The sequence below is a fragment of the Cicer arietinum genome, chromosome 3 (assembly GCF_000331145.2).
Source record: "Cicer arietinum cultivar CDC Frontier isolate Library 1 chromosome 3, Cicar.CDCFrontier_v2.0, whole genome shotgun sequence".
In the NCBI taxonomy this organism is placed as follows: domain Eukaryota; kingdom Viridiplantae; phylum Streptophyta; class Magnoliopsida; order Fabales; family Fabaceae; genus Cicer; species Cicer arietinum.
In genome coordinates this window covers 35,091,523-35,106,616 of record NC_021162.2, presented here as the reverse complement: position 1 = coordinate 35,106,616, position 15,094 = coordinate 35,091,523, and the positions used below count along the sequence as shown (strand labels likewise).

At 32.4% G+C, this 15,094-nt stretch overlaps 1 protein-coding gene across 3 annotated transcripts; it reads left to right on the top strand.

Annotated features, from left to right (window-relative positions):
• The first annotated feature begins 1,458 nt into the window (after positions 1–1,458).
• LOC101505511 (T-complex protein 1 subunit beta-like) lies at positions 1,459–10,040 on the top strand. 3 transcript variants are annotated; one of them, XM_027330276.2, is made up of 12 exons: positions 1,459–1,739; positions 2,546–2,577; positions 2,837–2,893; positions 3,252–3,317; positions 3,418–3,529; positions 4,549–4,677; positions 5,317–5,388; positions 5,558–5,673; positions 6,334–6,410; positions 6,697–7,182; positions 8,745–9,060; positions 9,547–10,040. In XM_027330276.2, exons 2-12 carry the CDS (start codon positions 2,572–2,574, stop codon positions 9,691–9,693), a joined length of 1,584 nt encoding a protein of 527 aa, XP_027186077.1. In that variant the 5' UTR covers positions 1,459–1,739; positions 2,546–2,571; the 3' UTR covers positions 9,694–10,040. The 3 variants fall into 3 exon arrangements, with proteins under 3 accessions (XP_027186077.1, XP_004513794.1, XP_027186078.1); XM_004513737.4 differs by lacking the exon at positions 2,837–2,893 and adding an exon at positions 2,682–2,738; XM_027330277.2 differs by lacking the exons at positions 1,459–1,739; positions 2,837–2,893 and adding exons at positions 2,106–2,129; positions 2,682–2,738.
• The last annotated feature ends 5,054 nt before the right edge of the window (positions 10,041–15,094 follow it).

Sequence of the window (15,094 nt, the reverse complement as noted above, 5' to 3'; positions counted from 1 at the left end):
TGCCTTGTTAAAAATCACCAAATATAAAAAAAATTGATACAAAAAATAATTCAAATATTATAAAATTATATTTTATTTAATTATAATAACTTTAGTAATAGTGATTGATAGTGGTACAAGTGAAAAACGACTATCACAATAGTGATCAGTTGTTGAAGGTGATGGTCGGAGATGATGACAGCGGTTTAGAGGTAGGTGGACGGTGGTGCGGGTAGTCGTCGGAGGTGGATGAGCGGTGATGATGGAGGCGGTCAGAGAAGGGTGGTTGGAGGTGGGTGGTCGGAGATTGTTAGAGGTGGGTGGTTAGTGGTCGTTGATTGTGGCAGTGGTCGATGATAGTGATGGTGGTTAGAGATAGTGGTCGAAGGTGGTTGATAGTTGTTGGAGTGGTATTTATATCTCATGGTGACGTATTAATTTTAAAACAAAAACAAGAATTATAATATTTATTTGTATTGTTGAGTTTTAAAAAAGAAACTGTTTTGAAATTAAGTAAGAAACCAACTCAGCCGCATTTTATTCGAATAAGTTTTGGTTTTGAAATTGACTTTCAAAATTAAAACCTAGAAACTCACAATCACCATGAACAAACCTTTAATTTAGGACTTTGTGAATGGACAATAATTTCGAAAGGAAAAATGTGATACTGAATGAAGATGATAAAAGTTGACAAAAAAAAAAAAGAAGATGATTGAGGAAGAAGAGGATGAAAAATAAAATGGTAAAGATGAAGTTGAAATTGTTGGATTTTTGTGTGTACGAAGAACCTAACAATTTGATTTGATATTTTTAATAAATTTTTAATAATAGTAAAACTACTTAATTATTAAAAACATATTATTGGATGATTTGTGTTAATCTAAAAGATTAGCCTCGTAATATCCAAATAATAATTTCAAATCTCTTCAAAAATATTTGTAAAATAGTTTAATTTTAGGTGAGGTGCTAGCTTACTTGTAAGAGTTGATCACGGCGTTTTTTTTAATAGAACTATTATAAAAGAACATTTGAGCAAATAGACTATAATAAAAAAACCTTGTAAATTGAATATAACTAAATGGATAAATTTTTTAAAGAATTTAAATAAAAATTAAATTAACCTTAAATAATGATACATATATTTTTGTCTAACAATAGAAGTATAAATTTGACCATTTTAAATTTTTATTTTAAAATATTAATAATATGAAAAATAATGTTTGAGTATGTAATATGAAAATTAAAGTTATCTTAAAAATATATAAGCAACAAATCAATTTCAACTATTTTAAAATAAAAATTTAATAAAGTAAAAAATTAATAATTTTTATTATAACTATCCATTATTTATCATGCACATAATATTAATAGTATTACTTATTATTTTTATTTTTAGAGACTCAAAATTCTAATTTTAAAGAAGAAACTGATTCTTTTTTAACAAAATAAATTGATTTCTTTTCTTTACTTTTCAAAATTTGGCTTTCATTGTTGAGACCCAAAAGTCCAAAACCCTAGCCGAATCCCTCATTTTCTAATCACTCCCTCGTTTCCTTTTCAACAAGCTCACACTCACATTTCGTCCACCGTTCGTCACTCTCGCATTTCGTACACCGTTCGCCACTCTCGCATTTTGTCTCACCGTTCGCCACTCTCGCATTTCGTGTCACCGTTCGCCACTCTCGCATTTCGTGTCACCGTTCGCCACTCTCGCATTTCGTCTCACCGTTCGTCACTCTCGCAGTCACCGTTTCTTTCAGGTAATAACAGTAGAGTATGCTCATATTTCTTCTCCTTCCACCATGCTCAAATTGTTTTTTACCGTTTCACATTTCTGATTGTTTAAAGCTGGAAATGTTTTTCTCTAATTTGTTTAAGATTGTTTCTGATTAGTTATTTTTCCCTTTGATCTATACTATAAGCTGAAAGAATTTTAAACCCATTGCGCTCAGAATCTATTGCAATAGTGACTCAGTCACTATCAGAAGTCATAACCAAAACTTTTTGGATTTTTAATTACTTACCGTGCCCTACCTAGCTTAATTTTTAATCACTTCAATCACTAGCTTCCTACGAGGTTTCTACGGGTTTATCTATTTCAACTTGTTAAGATCCACCAATTTCAATTTTTCTACGAGTGTGGTTTCTAGGTGTATATCGTTTTCAATTTCACTTTGAATATGTGTCTTGATGATTCTATGTGCGGTTTCTAAGTTTATCTCGATTTAAAAGTTTCCTAAAGAGAAAAAAAAATCAAGATAAGTTTGGATCTGAGTGTTTAATCTGAAGTGAGGACATTATTTTGTTTAATTAATCATCGGAAGCTTTGGCTTTGGCTTTGGTGTTGATTGTTTTTTTTCTTGTTTAGGATGATGCTGCTGTTAATATTTTTCTCCTTCATTCTTTGTACTCGTACATATGATTATTCCTTTGTTGCGGTTTTGATTGTTTACTTTTATGAGTCGTTTTTTAATATTATCTTCTGTTTTATATTTTGTTTTTAAAGATATATTTATGCAATTGTTTACGTTGATGATTATGTAATAAGATATATTTATGTATGCAGGTGACTACATCTGAGTTTGCATAATTATGGCAGTAAGTTACATGCTACTAATTTTGTTACTATTTTTCTTTTATACTCTTTTTTTTTTTTTTTTTTTTTTTTAATTTTGAAAATTTCTTGTGTGGTGAAACTACAGATCGATAGAATATTTAAAGATGAAGCCAGTGAAGAGAAAGGAGAGCGAGCCAGAATGGTGAGCTTCTAATGATTGTGTTTTTGCCTTTGGCTCGTTGAGAGTGATAAAAATGCATTGCAATTAGAGTTGAAATTTCTTGTGTGGTGAAACTACAGATCGATAGAATATTTAAAGATGAAGCCAGTGAAGAGAAAGGAGAGCGAGCCAGAATGGTGAGCTTCTAATGATTGTGTTTTTGCCTTTGGCTCGTTGAGAGTGATAAAAATGCATTGCAATTAGAGTTGTGAATTGCGGATCACGGAAAATAGCGGCTTGTTCAAATTTAGCTATGTTAGTGTTATAGCACTGCAATAGCAGCTATTTGGCAATACTTTGTACTAAATAGTGTATCGCGGAGCAAGAGCGATTAGTTCAAATTTTGCTATGCTATAGTGCTATAGCAGCTATTTTCCAACATTGATTGCAATTGTATTGGCAAATATTTTAATGCAGATCCTGTTTATTCAATTATGGGGAACGTTTGTTATCTTTAACAGTCTAACTAAGTTGGTGTATGATTTGGTCTTGCAGTCATCTTTTGTTGGAGCCATGGCTATTGCTGATTTGGTGAAGACTACTTTGGGGCCAAAAGGAATGGTGAAATCTCCACTTCATAGATTAAATGTGCTTTTAAACGATTTTTTTTTCTACTTCCCATTCTTTATTAATTCACATATCTTGGATGTGATGTCTACAGGATAAAATTTTGCAGTCAACAGGTAGAGGACGTGAAGTTACTGTCACTAATGACGGTGCCACAATCTTGAAGTCCCTTCACATTGATAACCCAGCTGCTAAAGTGCTCGTGGGTATCCTTATAATCTTTTATTATAGTGGTGATAGCAGCTTAGAAAATAATGGACGGGACAGGATTTTGGTCAGATTTAATTTAATGTAAAATAAAATACTGTCATCCATAACGAAAATACTAAGTTCATTATCTAAAAGTAGTCATTTAGGCTATTTCACTGACTAGCTTTGGCCATGTGTGGGCACTCATTAAATAGTTCTAGGAATTTGTATTCAACTTTTTCCATATTTTTTGCTTAAAAAAAAAGCTGCTTATGCATTTTATAGAATCCCTAGTTTACTAAATCTTGTATTAGGTAGATTTTGAAAACAATATTTAACCAGTGGTAACATGTTAAATTGACATGGCTTGTTGGTTTTGTTTTCTGACCAAAAGCCTTTATAAGGCCTTGAAAGCCTTTTACATCGGGGCTACAATAAAATAGCACCTAAATCATCTTTAAAGGAAGAAAAATCAGGTGGATTCAAGCCATTTTAAACCCTGTATTGCTATTTAGCCCAACTCCTTGCACACCTTCCTTCTTGCACTCTCACATCTCTGATGAAGAGGCCATATCCAGTATAAGTTTTTTCGTTTATATCTTGTCTGGCAAATTGCAATCTTCTCTTCCTCCTTTTCTGTTCTATATTTCCCTGCTTTCTAAGTCTTTTATTCCTCTTGTAATTTTCTGTATACCTCTCTATTCCCTCCAACAAGCCTCAATTTCTTTCTTCCCTATTCATCTGTTGTATAAATTTTGTGACTTTCTAAGTTTCTGTTTTGTAAACAGAATAATATTACTGTACTATTGTTTTGTTTCTGTTTAAGTATTTATTGTACTCTGTCTTTGTTCAGTGGATCTACTGTATTTTTGTCTATTGTCTTCTGCTGATTTTGTTATGTGTTGTGTGTATGTTTATTTTATCTGCTATGCTTCCTCCATAAGCCACAGTGCCATCCGCCATATTATTATGGTTATTTTCAATTTACTGCCAGGAACTTCCATCTACCATTAGTAATAACCTTAATATAGTTTAGACATATCAAAAGTTCAAGATGATGAAGTTGGCGATGGAACAACATCTGTTGTTGTATTGGCCGGGGAACTATTAAGGGAGGCAGAAAAGCTGGTTGCAGCTAAAATTCATCCAATGACTATAATAGCAGGTTAATTTCCTTTCTTTTCAAAATGATCCAGATGTCCTTATAATGAAAATTTAGTTTTGCTTGCATGTTGACAAACTTCTTGTAGTGACAACTACATTGATTCATAGTCTGAGTAGTATAGGAAGCTCACATCATAAGTAATTGTACAGAAAATCCTTCTTTAGTGTCTTAACATTGTTGGATACTCCTTTGAAGGTTGATAGTGAGTCAATAAATGCAAAAATTTATTGTTTCTAAAATATAGCTGTCCATACTGGTAATTTAATTACAGACCAATTTGTTGATGGATGTGATAAAAGGATGGAAGCCCTCAATGAAATTTTTTCATTTTTCAAATTTTTTCTTTTCCAAGGCTGCTTCATTGGTTCCTCCTTTACTTTAGTTTCATTGTCAATGGGCTTGTCTTCTTTCTAGAAAGATGAGTTAAAAGAAAAAAATAGTGAAGGACTTGAAACAAAGCACAAAAGTTTGATTATGGTGCCTCTGAATACCATTTATACTTCTGATAGATTTTGCATGATTGTTCCCCCGCCCTCCCCGGGCACTTTTCTGTCATTATTGGTTTCAAATAGTTTTCTATCCAATGATGGCTTTGTGATTAACATGAGTGTATTTAACATATCCAGTTATATGTTTCAGGTTTCCGAATGGCAGTTGAGTGTGCTCGTAACGCATTGTTAGAGAAGGTTGTGGATAACAAAGGAGATACTGGTATTTATTTTCCCTTTTGGATATTTCTTGTGTATATGTTTTGCCATTGGCTCCATACCCTCTGAATACATTGTTATCATTAGCATTATTATTGTGTTTGCAGCTGGGATCGGGTATTAAAGCATTTGCATCATAATTATCTTATACACGAATTTACTGGAATGTGCAGAGAAATTCAGGTCAGACTTGATGAACATAGCAAGGACTACTTTGAGCTCCAAAATTCTCTCACAAGACAAGGAGCACTTTGCAAAATTAGCTGTAGATGCTGTAATGAGACTAAAGGTGAACTGCGATTACCTTACTATTAAAAATTTCAGTTTTGGCGGATACAAGTTTTCTCCTTTGTACCATTAGTAGTAAAACTCCAGTTTCTATAAATTAGATACAATTTTGATCTATATGCTTTTCTGAATACTGGGCTAAATACTCGGAAGTGAATTTTATTCAGACGTTCAGTTACAACACTTTTTATATGATCCTACAATTTTATAATCATTTCTTACAATATGCATATAGCTCTGAAAATGTCTTCCAATCCTTAAATAACACTTTTTTTAGTTTTGTAATATTGTTTCATTATAGCTAGTTGTGCCTTTGAAAGTTTTGTAAAAATCTAAACTGATGGGTTGACCTTGGTAATGCTTTTGCCATTTTATGGCAATATTTCAATGGTGGCGATTGTTATTCCTGATTTTTTATGGTTTGAAAGTAGAAAATATTCTCCGTTGACATTTATTTAGTTTATTCAGTTTTTTGTACTTCTGTACAAACTACAAACTATGCATGCAGATATGTGATTATGGCATTTTCTACAAACTATTCCTGATTTTTCATCTTTAAGGTCTCTATTGTTATAAAATTTATAATTAATAACTGTATGCATTTTTCATGTTTTCATGTTTCCATTTTCTTTCTTTCTAATGGTAATGTTTATAATTACAGGGAAGCACCAATCTAGAATCTATCCAGATTATAAAGAAACCTGGAGGATCACTAATAGACTCATTTTTAGATGAAGGGTAATATTACTGAAATCGTAGATATTTTTTTAGTTTGACTATCAGATGCTTCTTTCATAAACTTTTTTAAATCTTATTGTTTCTCTTTTGTATCGAGTAGCATAAATAGTTTTCATGGATTTTGTCAACTCAAATGATTGTCAACTTCTGTCTTTCGTATACTGAAGCATTTGCTTTCAAATTTTGGTTATTATTATTATTATCCAAAATTGCATTATTGCTTATCATTATATCATTTGTCTAGATAGAAAATAATCCTTATGAATTTGATTACTTTTTTGTTCAGCTTTATTCTTGACAAGAAAATTGGTATTGGACAACCAAAGCGCATTGAGAAGGCAAAGATTCTTGTTGCAAACACTGCCATGGACACAGACAAAGTTAAGATATATGGTGCCCGTGTTCGCGTCGACTCTATGGCTAAAGTTGCCGAAATCGAAGGAGCTGAGAAGGATAAAATGAGAGAAAAGGTGGAGAAGATAATAGGTCATGGCATCAATTGCTTTGTTAACAGACAATTGATTTACAATTTTCCAGAGGAGCTCTTTGCTGATGCAGGAGTATTGGCTATTGAGCATGCTGATTTTGATGGTATTGAGCGTCTGGCTCTTGTCACTGGTGGTGAAATTGCTTCAACCTTTGACAACCCTGAGTCTGTTAAGCTTGGCCACTGTGACCTTATCGAGGAAATTATGATTGGTGAGGATAAATTGATTAAATTTTCTGGTGTTGCAATGGGGCAGGCATGCACAATAGTTCTGAGAGGTGCTAGGTACTTTTTCTTCTGTTGTAATTATAAATTTGTTTTTGTTCTCATATTCTAGAATTTTATTCTTAATAACAAATCACTTCAAATCATCATATTTCTGTTATGAGGTTTTCTTATTCTGGCTGTAGGATTTGTTTGTAATGTTTAGTTCATGTCAACTATTTCACTGTCCATTCATGGTAGATCATATTATTTTATACAAGGTTCTGAAAACCAGACCGGACTGGCCGGTTTGACCAGGAAACGGTCAGTCATCCGGTCCAGACAACCCAAGAAACCGGAGCAAAAACTGTAAAATCCGTATAAAACCGGGTAAACCGGAAAGAACTGGTGGGTCACTGGTTTTTAGCGGTTTGACCATTTGCAGTTGTTTCTTGTATGGTTTCCTTGCTGGAACATTTTTTGCTCCAAACTTTTCTCGTTGTTCTACTAAATATATGCAGTTGAAGATCTGTGTGGAAGCTCAAGGAAATGAGGACCAATGTTGCAGCTATAATGAATTCATTGTTTCCTTTAATAAAAGAAGAGAAGAATTCGAATGATAGAATTCTTTAATCTATATTGTTAATGTTATCAACGGAACAAAATAAGAAAACTGAGGGACTAAAACGCAAAAACATAAAGGATTGCATTGGAAAATCACATTGAAAAAGATTGTAGCAATTAAATGAGTATAAAAAATTGTGAGTGGCTTCATGTTTTCAATGTTGTGGATGCGTGCACTTTTAATATTCATTCATTTTTCATAAGTGTTTAAAATTCTTTAATTTTTTATAAGCGTTTATTATTCTTCCATTGATCTGTGAATAGCCACTGATATAATGCATCGAACTCATAACTTGCCATTACAGCATTTTTAATTTATTATAATACATCTATAGAATAATGCATGTCATATAAATATTGAGATATTATATTACAATATCATTACCAAATTCATTATTATAATTTTTAATATTGCTTAATGAACTAATTTGGAAGTATAACTTAATTTTTAATGGTGTTGAATTATGATGATTATGTTATTTTTACTTAATATATTAAAGCTTAAAAAATTATATACCGGTCCGACCTCGGTTGAACCCCGGTCATACCATTGAACCTTAAACCGGTACTTATACTGGTTTGATGTCCGATCCATTTTTCAAAACATTGATTTTATATGAATTGCCTAATCTTATTCAGTTTTGTGCTGGTTAATTAATGAAAGGTTAATGAATATTATTTTCATTTGTATGTATGTATTTTTGTTTTCAAATACTGGATAAAGTACAGCTTATAATTACTAAGTCAAATGATTTAACTAGATTGCTGAAATTTTGCATATTGTTACATGCTTTTATGCTCATTTGTTCATGCATGATCATGCAAAATTAGTTTATGTCCATATATAGCGTGACCCTGTCCCTGTCCATTTTTTTATGGTTTCATTCAGTGCACTGTGAGCTGGACATGCATAAGACTTCTTTATATGCAAGAGTAGACATTTGTTTTTTTAGCAAATTCAAGCAGAAGTTTTAATTATTAGTTGCAATTCAAGCCTGATGTATCTTGTTTTGGAGCAGCCACCACGTTCTTGATGAGGCTGAGAGGTCATTGCATGATGCCTTGTGTGTGCTATCTCAGACTGTCAATGACAGTAGAGTGTTGCTTGGAGGTGGGTGGCCTGAGATGGTGATGGCAAAGGAGGTGGATGCATTGGCTAGGAAAACACCGGGAAAGAAGTCTCTTGCTATGGAGGCATTCTCCCGGGCACTCTTGGCTATTCCAACAATTATTGCTGATAATGCTGGTTTAGACAGTGCTGAGTTGATTTCTCAGCTCCGTGCAGAGCACCAGACAGAGGGATGTACTGCTGGAATTGATGTTATCTCTGGTTCTGTAAGTACAATACTGAAAATTTGGTGGATTCATTTTAGTTGACATGATTTTGAAATGCTTTTCTTGATGTATCATGCCATTGCTATTTCTTATTTCTTTTGGGTAGGTTGCTTCAATTTGCAGTCTTTCAGGGATATAGCAGTTGTTTGACTTGATTATTTTGTTGTTTTTGCTGTCCTTTTGTTGGTATCTGGTATATTTCATATTACTGGATTCACTCTGATCATATATTAATGATTTTGGTATATAACTTGAATTGTGTCATTGAAATTCCCAATGTAAGCATACCTTTGTTTCGGACACTACTTGTAAACATGTCCATCAAGGGGTTGCACTTGCATAGCATTGCCGGTGTTATGATGTGTACCAATTATTTACTGAGTATATGTAACTTAGGGATGAAGAGCATCAATATTACCAAGGTTTATGCTTCCTTTCTATTTTCTGTTTGGTTTAACATACTCTGACCTCTATTACTTGTGGAAGGTTGGAGACATGGCTGAACGTGGTATTTGTGAAGCTTTCAAAGTCAAAAACGCTGTATTGCTATCTGCAACAGAGGCAGCTGAGATGATCCTTAGAGTCGACGAAATCATAACTTGTGCTCCAAGGAGGAGAGAAGACAGAATGTAAAATCTTGTGAGCGTCCAACTTCAGACATTGTGTTGTGATATTGATATGGTGTGTGATTACAAGAACTGGTTACAATGCCTAAAATTGGTACCTAAATTTTGATGCGGTGGTGAGGGTATGTGGTTTCAGATGGGTATTACATGATGTTGGTGAAGAAGTTTTACTGAGAACCTTTCACTTCTTATCACTGCAATTCAGAGTTTTGTTTAAATCTTAATTCTGACATGATTAATTTTTTAAAAGGTAAATTTTGATGTGGTGGTGGGGGTATGTGGTTTCAGATGGATATGTATGGTTTTTGTGAAGAAACTAGTGTTTAACCCGCAAAATTATCTTTGATGAAGCTATATGTTAGATTATTGCACAATTTTATCATCTGCTCGCTCAAAGATATTAGATTTTAAAAACAAATACTAGAATAACGGAATTTAAAGAAACAAACTGTCATAAAAGTACATGATTCGTAATTACATATTGAAAATGCCAATTCAAAATATCTATTATTGATAGTTAATAGTATGAATTGTACCACAATCATATTAGTAGAAAATAAAAATGTATGAATTATAATCAAATTAGGTATTTTATTTTAAAATAACCAATATGTAATTAGTTAATTTTTGGAGGAGGAAAGAGTTTAACCATAGCCTTCTTGTCACTTACACTCTTCCAAACCATTGTATGACTATTAGGTAATGTTGTGGCTATTTTAAGTAAAATTTACTTCATTATTATATATGAATATATATAAACTTCTAGAAAATGCCGAATCATAAACTTAATTTAATCTATAACAATTTTAATATTGACTATTTCAAAAAATAATCTTATACAATTTTTTACACTTTTATATAATATATATTTGAGAAACATACTAGTAGTTAGCAACAAAATACACATTTAATTAAAAAAAAATACATTTTCTTTTAATTTGTGGAAGACATCTGTTAACTAATCAACACTCAACACATTTAATAAAAAAAAAAGTAAAATAAAATACACATTTCATTTTAACTTTTGTAAGTTATCTTTTAATTAATTGATTAGCGAACACATTTGTCATTGTTTTTGTTATATGAGAAAAAAGAAAAGAAAAATAGAAGTAGAAAAAGACACTATTTTAGTGAAAGTGACACCTAGACCATCAACTAATAAGTTGGACGCTCGGTCAAAACATAACTCATATGACCTCACAAGAGGCTCTAAATTTCTACGAGAATATTCGCCTAATCATTCTCTTCACAAAGAATATGATGAAGTGATATCTTCTACTCCTTACTCATGTAATTAAAGATGAGCTCCATCAAATTAGAAAAATGATGAAATTGTTGAAACCCCTCATGTACTATTTTAACCACATGCAAGGAGTCGGTATAACACATTTCTAAATCCTACCTCCCAATAAAACTTGATGCCCACTAGGTTAGCGCATAGTTGGACACTGTAACCCACCTTCTGATTCATCAAGCATCGTCAGTTCTGAAGTAGCAATGTCATTCACAAGAAAATTTTGACCTTTTAAATTGTGACCCTTTTAAAATTTTGATTCACGTGCTTAATTTAAATTAACTAAAGATTAATCTTGGTTGAAACAAAATGTTTGGGATATGTTAGAAGTAAATAAAACAAATTCGTTTATAATGAAATTTGATTTGTGTGTGAAAATAATTAAAGATAATAGATATAAAGATCACACACAAAAAGTATATTGGTTCACCCAACTCGGGCTAGTCCAGTCTTCACAAAGGTGATATTTTCATTAATTGCTTCAGAACTAAAATGTTCTACTTCACACATTTTCTCTTGATGACACCTTGATCAATTACAATCTTCACCTTTCACCATAGAAAGAACTTTTACAATCACCGTTCAATCTAGAAAGGATTTTTGCAAACACACTCAATCTAATATAAAAGATAAACTTGAGTTACAAATGATGTGTATGAGAAAAGTATTTGGGATTTTGAAACTTCTCAACACTTGTTTGAGATAAATAAAGACAAACTCAATAAATGATGATCCACAAATATAGTGAAGAGAGTTGGAGTTTGCTTGAAGAGTTTTTGACCTGTTATTACTTGAACAAGTGTTGGTAGATTTGTAAATTGAACTCTTGCCTTCATCTTTCAATTGATCTTCAATTTATAGACGATACAAGATTTTGAATATTCAGTTTACACTGAATATAGTCACTGGACACACTTTTCAAATGTCAGATCTATTTTAAAGCAATTAAACACAAGTTTATATTGTTGTCTAGAACATTATTGGCATACGAAGAATGTTCTTACTTTTGAGTCTGATAGAAAACGCGAATGAGTGAGTGAATGAGTGAGTGAATGAGTTGTGAAATATCAGTCATTATTGCTTCAAATCAGATTTATGAATAACTTTTCTGTAGAATAATGTAAGTACAATGTACTCGCATCTTTGTGCACAACTCAACAATTTAGAGATCAATCATGTCATCAATCTGGGGGCTGTTTTTCTCCTTTGGGCATTCAACTCGAGTTTTGAGCTTCACTATTGATTTGAACAATCTTAATACTCTTTAACTTGTGGTTTGGATTGTGGAAAATTATTTGTTTTAATCTTGTCTTTAAAAGAGAATATCTAGGATGTTCTTTTGTAAAACCATAAAATTCTTTGTTTTGTGTTGTATGGAAAACGTGGATGAGTAATTTAGTAGTTGTCTAGTGCCAGTCGTTTCTCTCAGAAGCATGATGTAGTTTCTGCAAAAAGGTGTAGCAGTAGTGTCTTTGCTATCCTAGTTGTCCTTTCTTATAGCTCATCAATCTAGAGATTGATCTTGATGTTGTTTGCTTCTTTAGGCCTTTAGCTAGACTTTTGGGCTTGAGTATTGCTTTGAGTAGTCTTCAAATATGTTTATCTTAAGGTATGGACTATGGAAAATGATATATTTTACTTCTGCCCATAAATGAAATAACTAGAATGATCTTGATAACAAACCAGAATGATCTTGTAATAAACCATAATGATCATTTGATAAACTAGAATGATATTGTAACAAACCTGAATGATTATTTGATAAACTAGAATTATTTTGTAATAAACCAGAATGATCATTTGATAAACTAGAATGATCTTGTAATAAACTAGAATGATCATTCGATACACCTGAATGATATTGTAATAAACCAAAATGATTGTAATAAACCAAAATGATCTTTTTATAAACCATAATGATCCTCTGATAAATCAGAATGATCTTTTGATAAACCATAATGATCATTTGATAAACCAGAATATTCTTGACAAGTCTATCATTAATCTAGAGATCAATTTGTTGAACATTATGCTTGTATTTGCAAGTAGACTTTCAAATCTTGACTTTTAATTGCTCATCAAACTGTTGGAAAGCTCATGTGCGAAATGCTAAATAATTTACTGCATGTTGCTCTTCCAAAAAGATTCCTTTTGTCAATTGTTCTTTAATTGAATAACTAGAACATTCTGGTGAATGTTCTTCCACCATTCTTTTAACAAATGACTTAATCTTGAAATTATTTATTCTTCAAAGTTGATTCTTGTCATTTTGCCGAACTGATATGACTATTTATGAATGTAATGAACTTGTTCATCATGAGAACATCATTTCATAACAATTGAGAATGTACTTATGCAATTCACGTTCCTTAAATAAAACTCAAGTGCAATCATTAGTAGATCACCATTTATAAAACTTAATCATTTATTTAATAAGGTTTGCTGTCATTAAAACATATATAAAAAAGATTTTTACCTCAACAAGTTCTTACAAAAAATGGCTCACTCGGAACTCCCGATTCCATCGCATGGCTCAACAGAGAAGCCACACCGTCCTACCTATTTAACTAATAATGCTAGAATCTCAACATGCAAAATGTTAGACCATCCCACTTTCCCATGAAAGTCAAAAATAAAACTTCCGTCACGCCTCATAACTAGATTGTCGAACCCTATCATAACCAGACTAGTTAAAACACTGCCATCTTCATTAAGGACTACTACATTTAGCAACCCTCATTGCCAAGACATCTTCTGAGATGGTTTATTGGTTAAAGAACCTTAAATCCCCATAAACACTCTAGCTTAGGTGAAACTGAGAGAAAATGGCCATAACTAGAGCATACAAAATCGGGATCGAAGAGTCAAAGACCCACCAATTTTTGGTACACCAAATATTCCACATGATTAAGGTCCCAAGAACTCTATATGTTGCGCAAACTTTATGTAAGAGGAGGAGCAAGTTATCACTATCCACATCACGACAAATTTGAGCCACTCTATCTCTCTCATAAGCTTTCAACATTTCCTTCGCTCTCGTGCAAGAGAAGACACAATCGAAAATGGACTTATCCTATAGCTCATAGAAAGCGCAAGAAGTTGACTGACTAACCTCTTTGGATGAAGAACAATTCTGCACATGAAAAATTGCAGAGTTGCAGCGACCTATTGCTTCCACATCCAACTCCGTCCTTCTACACAAACTTCTGAGTATCTGTTTTCAAGGAGCCACATATAGCCGCGTAATAACCATTTACGTTATGATGACAAATCCAACAATCATAAAAAATATTAACAAAACAAGGCTTGATATTCTGAATTCCACTAGTCTTATCCGTTGGAAGGACACCCAATGATCCTTTGTCTTTTGTTAAGATCAACCAAGTAAATATCATGCACTTTATCAATCATAGGATGCTTACTGATCCAAGGTCTAAACCAAATATTTGTTTCACCATTACCAATTTTAAACTTAAAGCCATCCTTCAAACATTCCAAGGTCTTGAGAATCGCCTTCCAAGTTGAGGAACATCCATTCTTCTTAATAAAAAACATTTCTTCCTCCTTTAAATAAAGTTCATAAAGAATAATCACCCTTTTTTTTTCTATGATTAGAGTAAACTCCACACAAGTTTCCCAAAAGGGCAATATTCTGCAACCGCATGGACTTAATACCCAAACCACCATATTTCTGAGGTTGAATAATCTTTTTCTATCTCACCATATTTCAAGCTTATCAATAAACTTAATACTTGTGATGCACTCAATATGCTCGAGACTTTGCAAGACTAATCTTCTATCTTGAAAAAGAACATAATTTTTTTCAAAAGGTTAGATTAAAACAAGCATGCAAAGGCTTGGCTTTAGCAAAGATGAACACAACATATGCGAAGAAAATGTGAGAGATATGTGGCCCATCATTGGTAATATGAAGGGGTTGTCAATGTTAGGTCTATGTTGATGATAATTGTGTTGAGACAAACTCCATATTTAAAGTTTTGATGAAAATAAACAAATGTTAATTAAGAAAGTTAATTATGATTCTAAAATGTTATGTTAATTTAACTTGTGCTTTTGAGTGAATTTATTTAAGAAAAAAATCAAAGCAAAGCAG

Bases quoted from the DNA above. Each gene is read 5' to 3' on its own strand.
- LOC101505511 (XM_027330276.2), top strand. The intron at 4,678-5,316 runs GTTAATTTCCTT...TATATGTTTCAG, and splicing joins TCCAATGACTATAATAGCAG to GTTTCCGAATGGCAGTTGAG. The intron at 5,389-5,557 runs GTATTTATTTTC...TGGAATGTGCAG, and splicing joins GGATAACAAAGGAGATACTG to AGAAATTCAGGTCAGACTTG.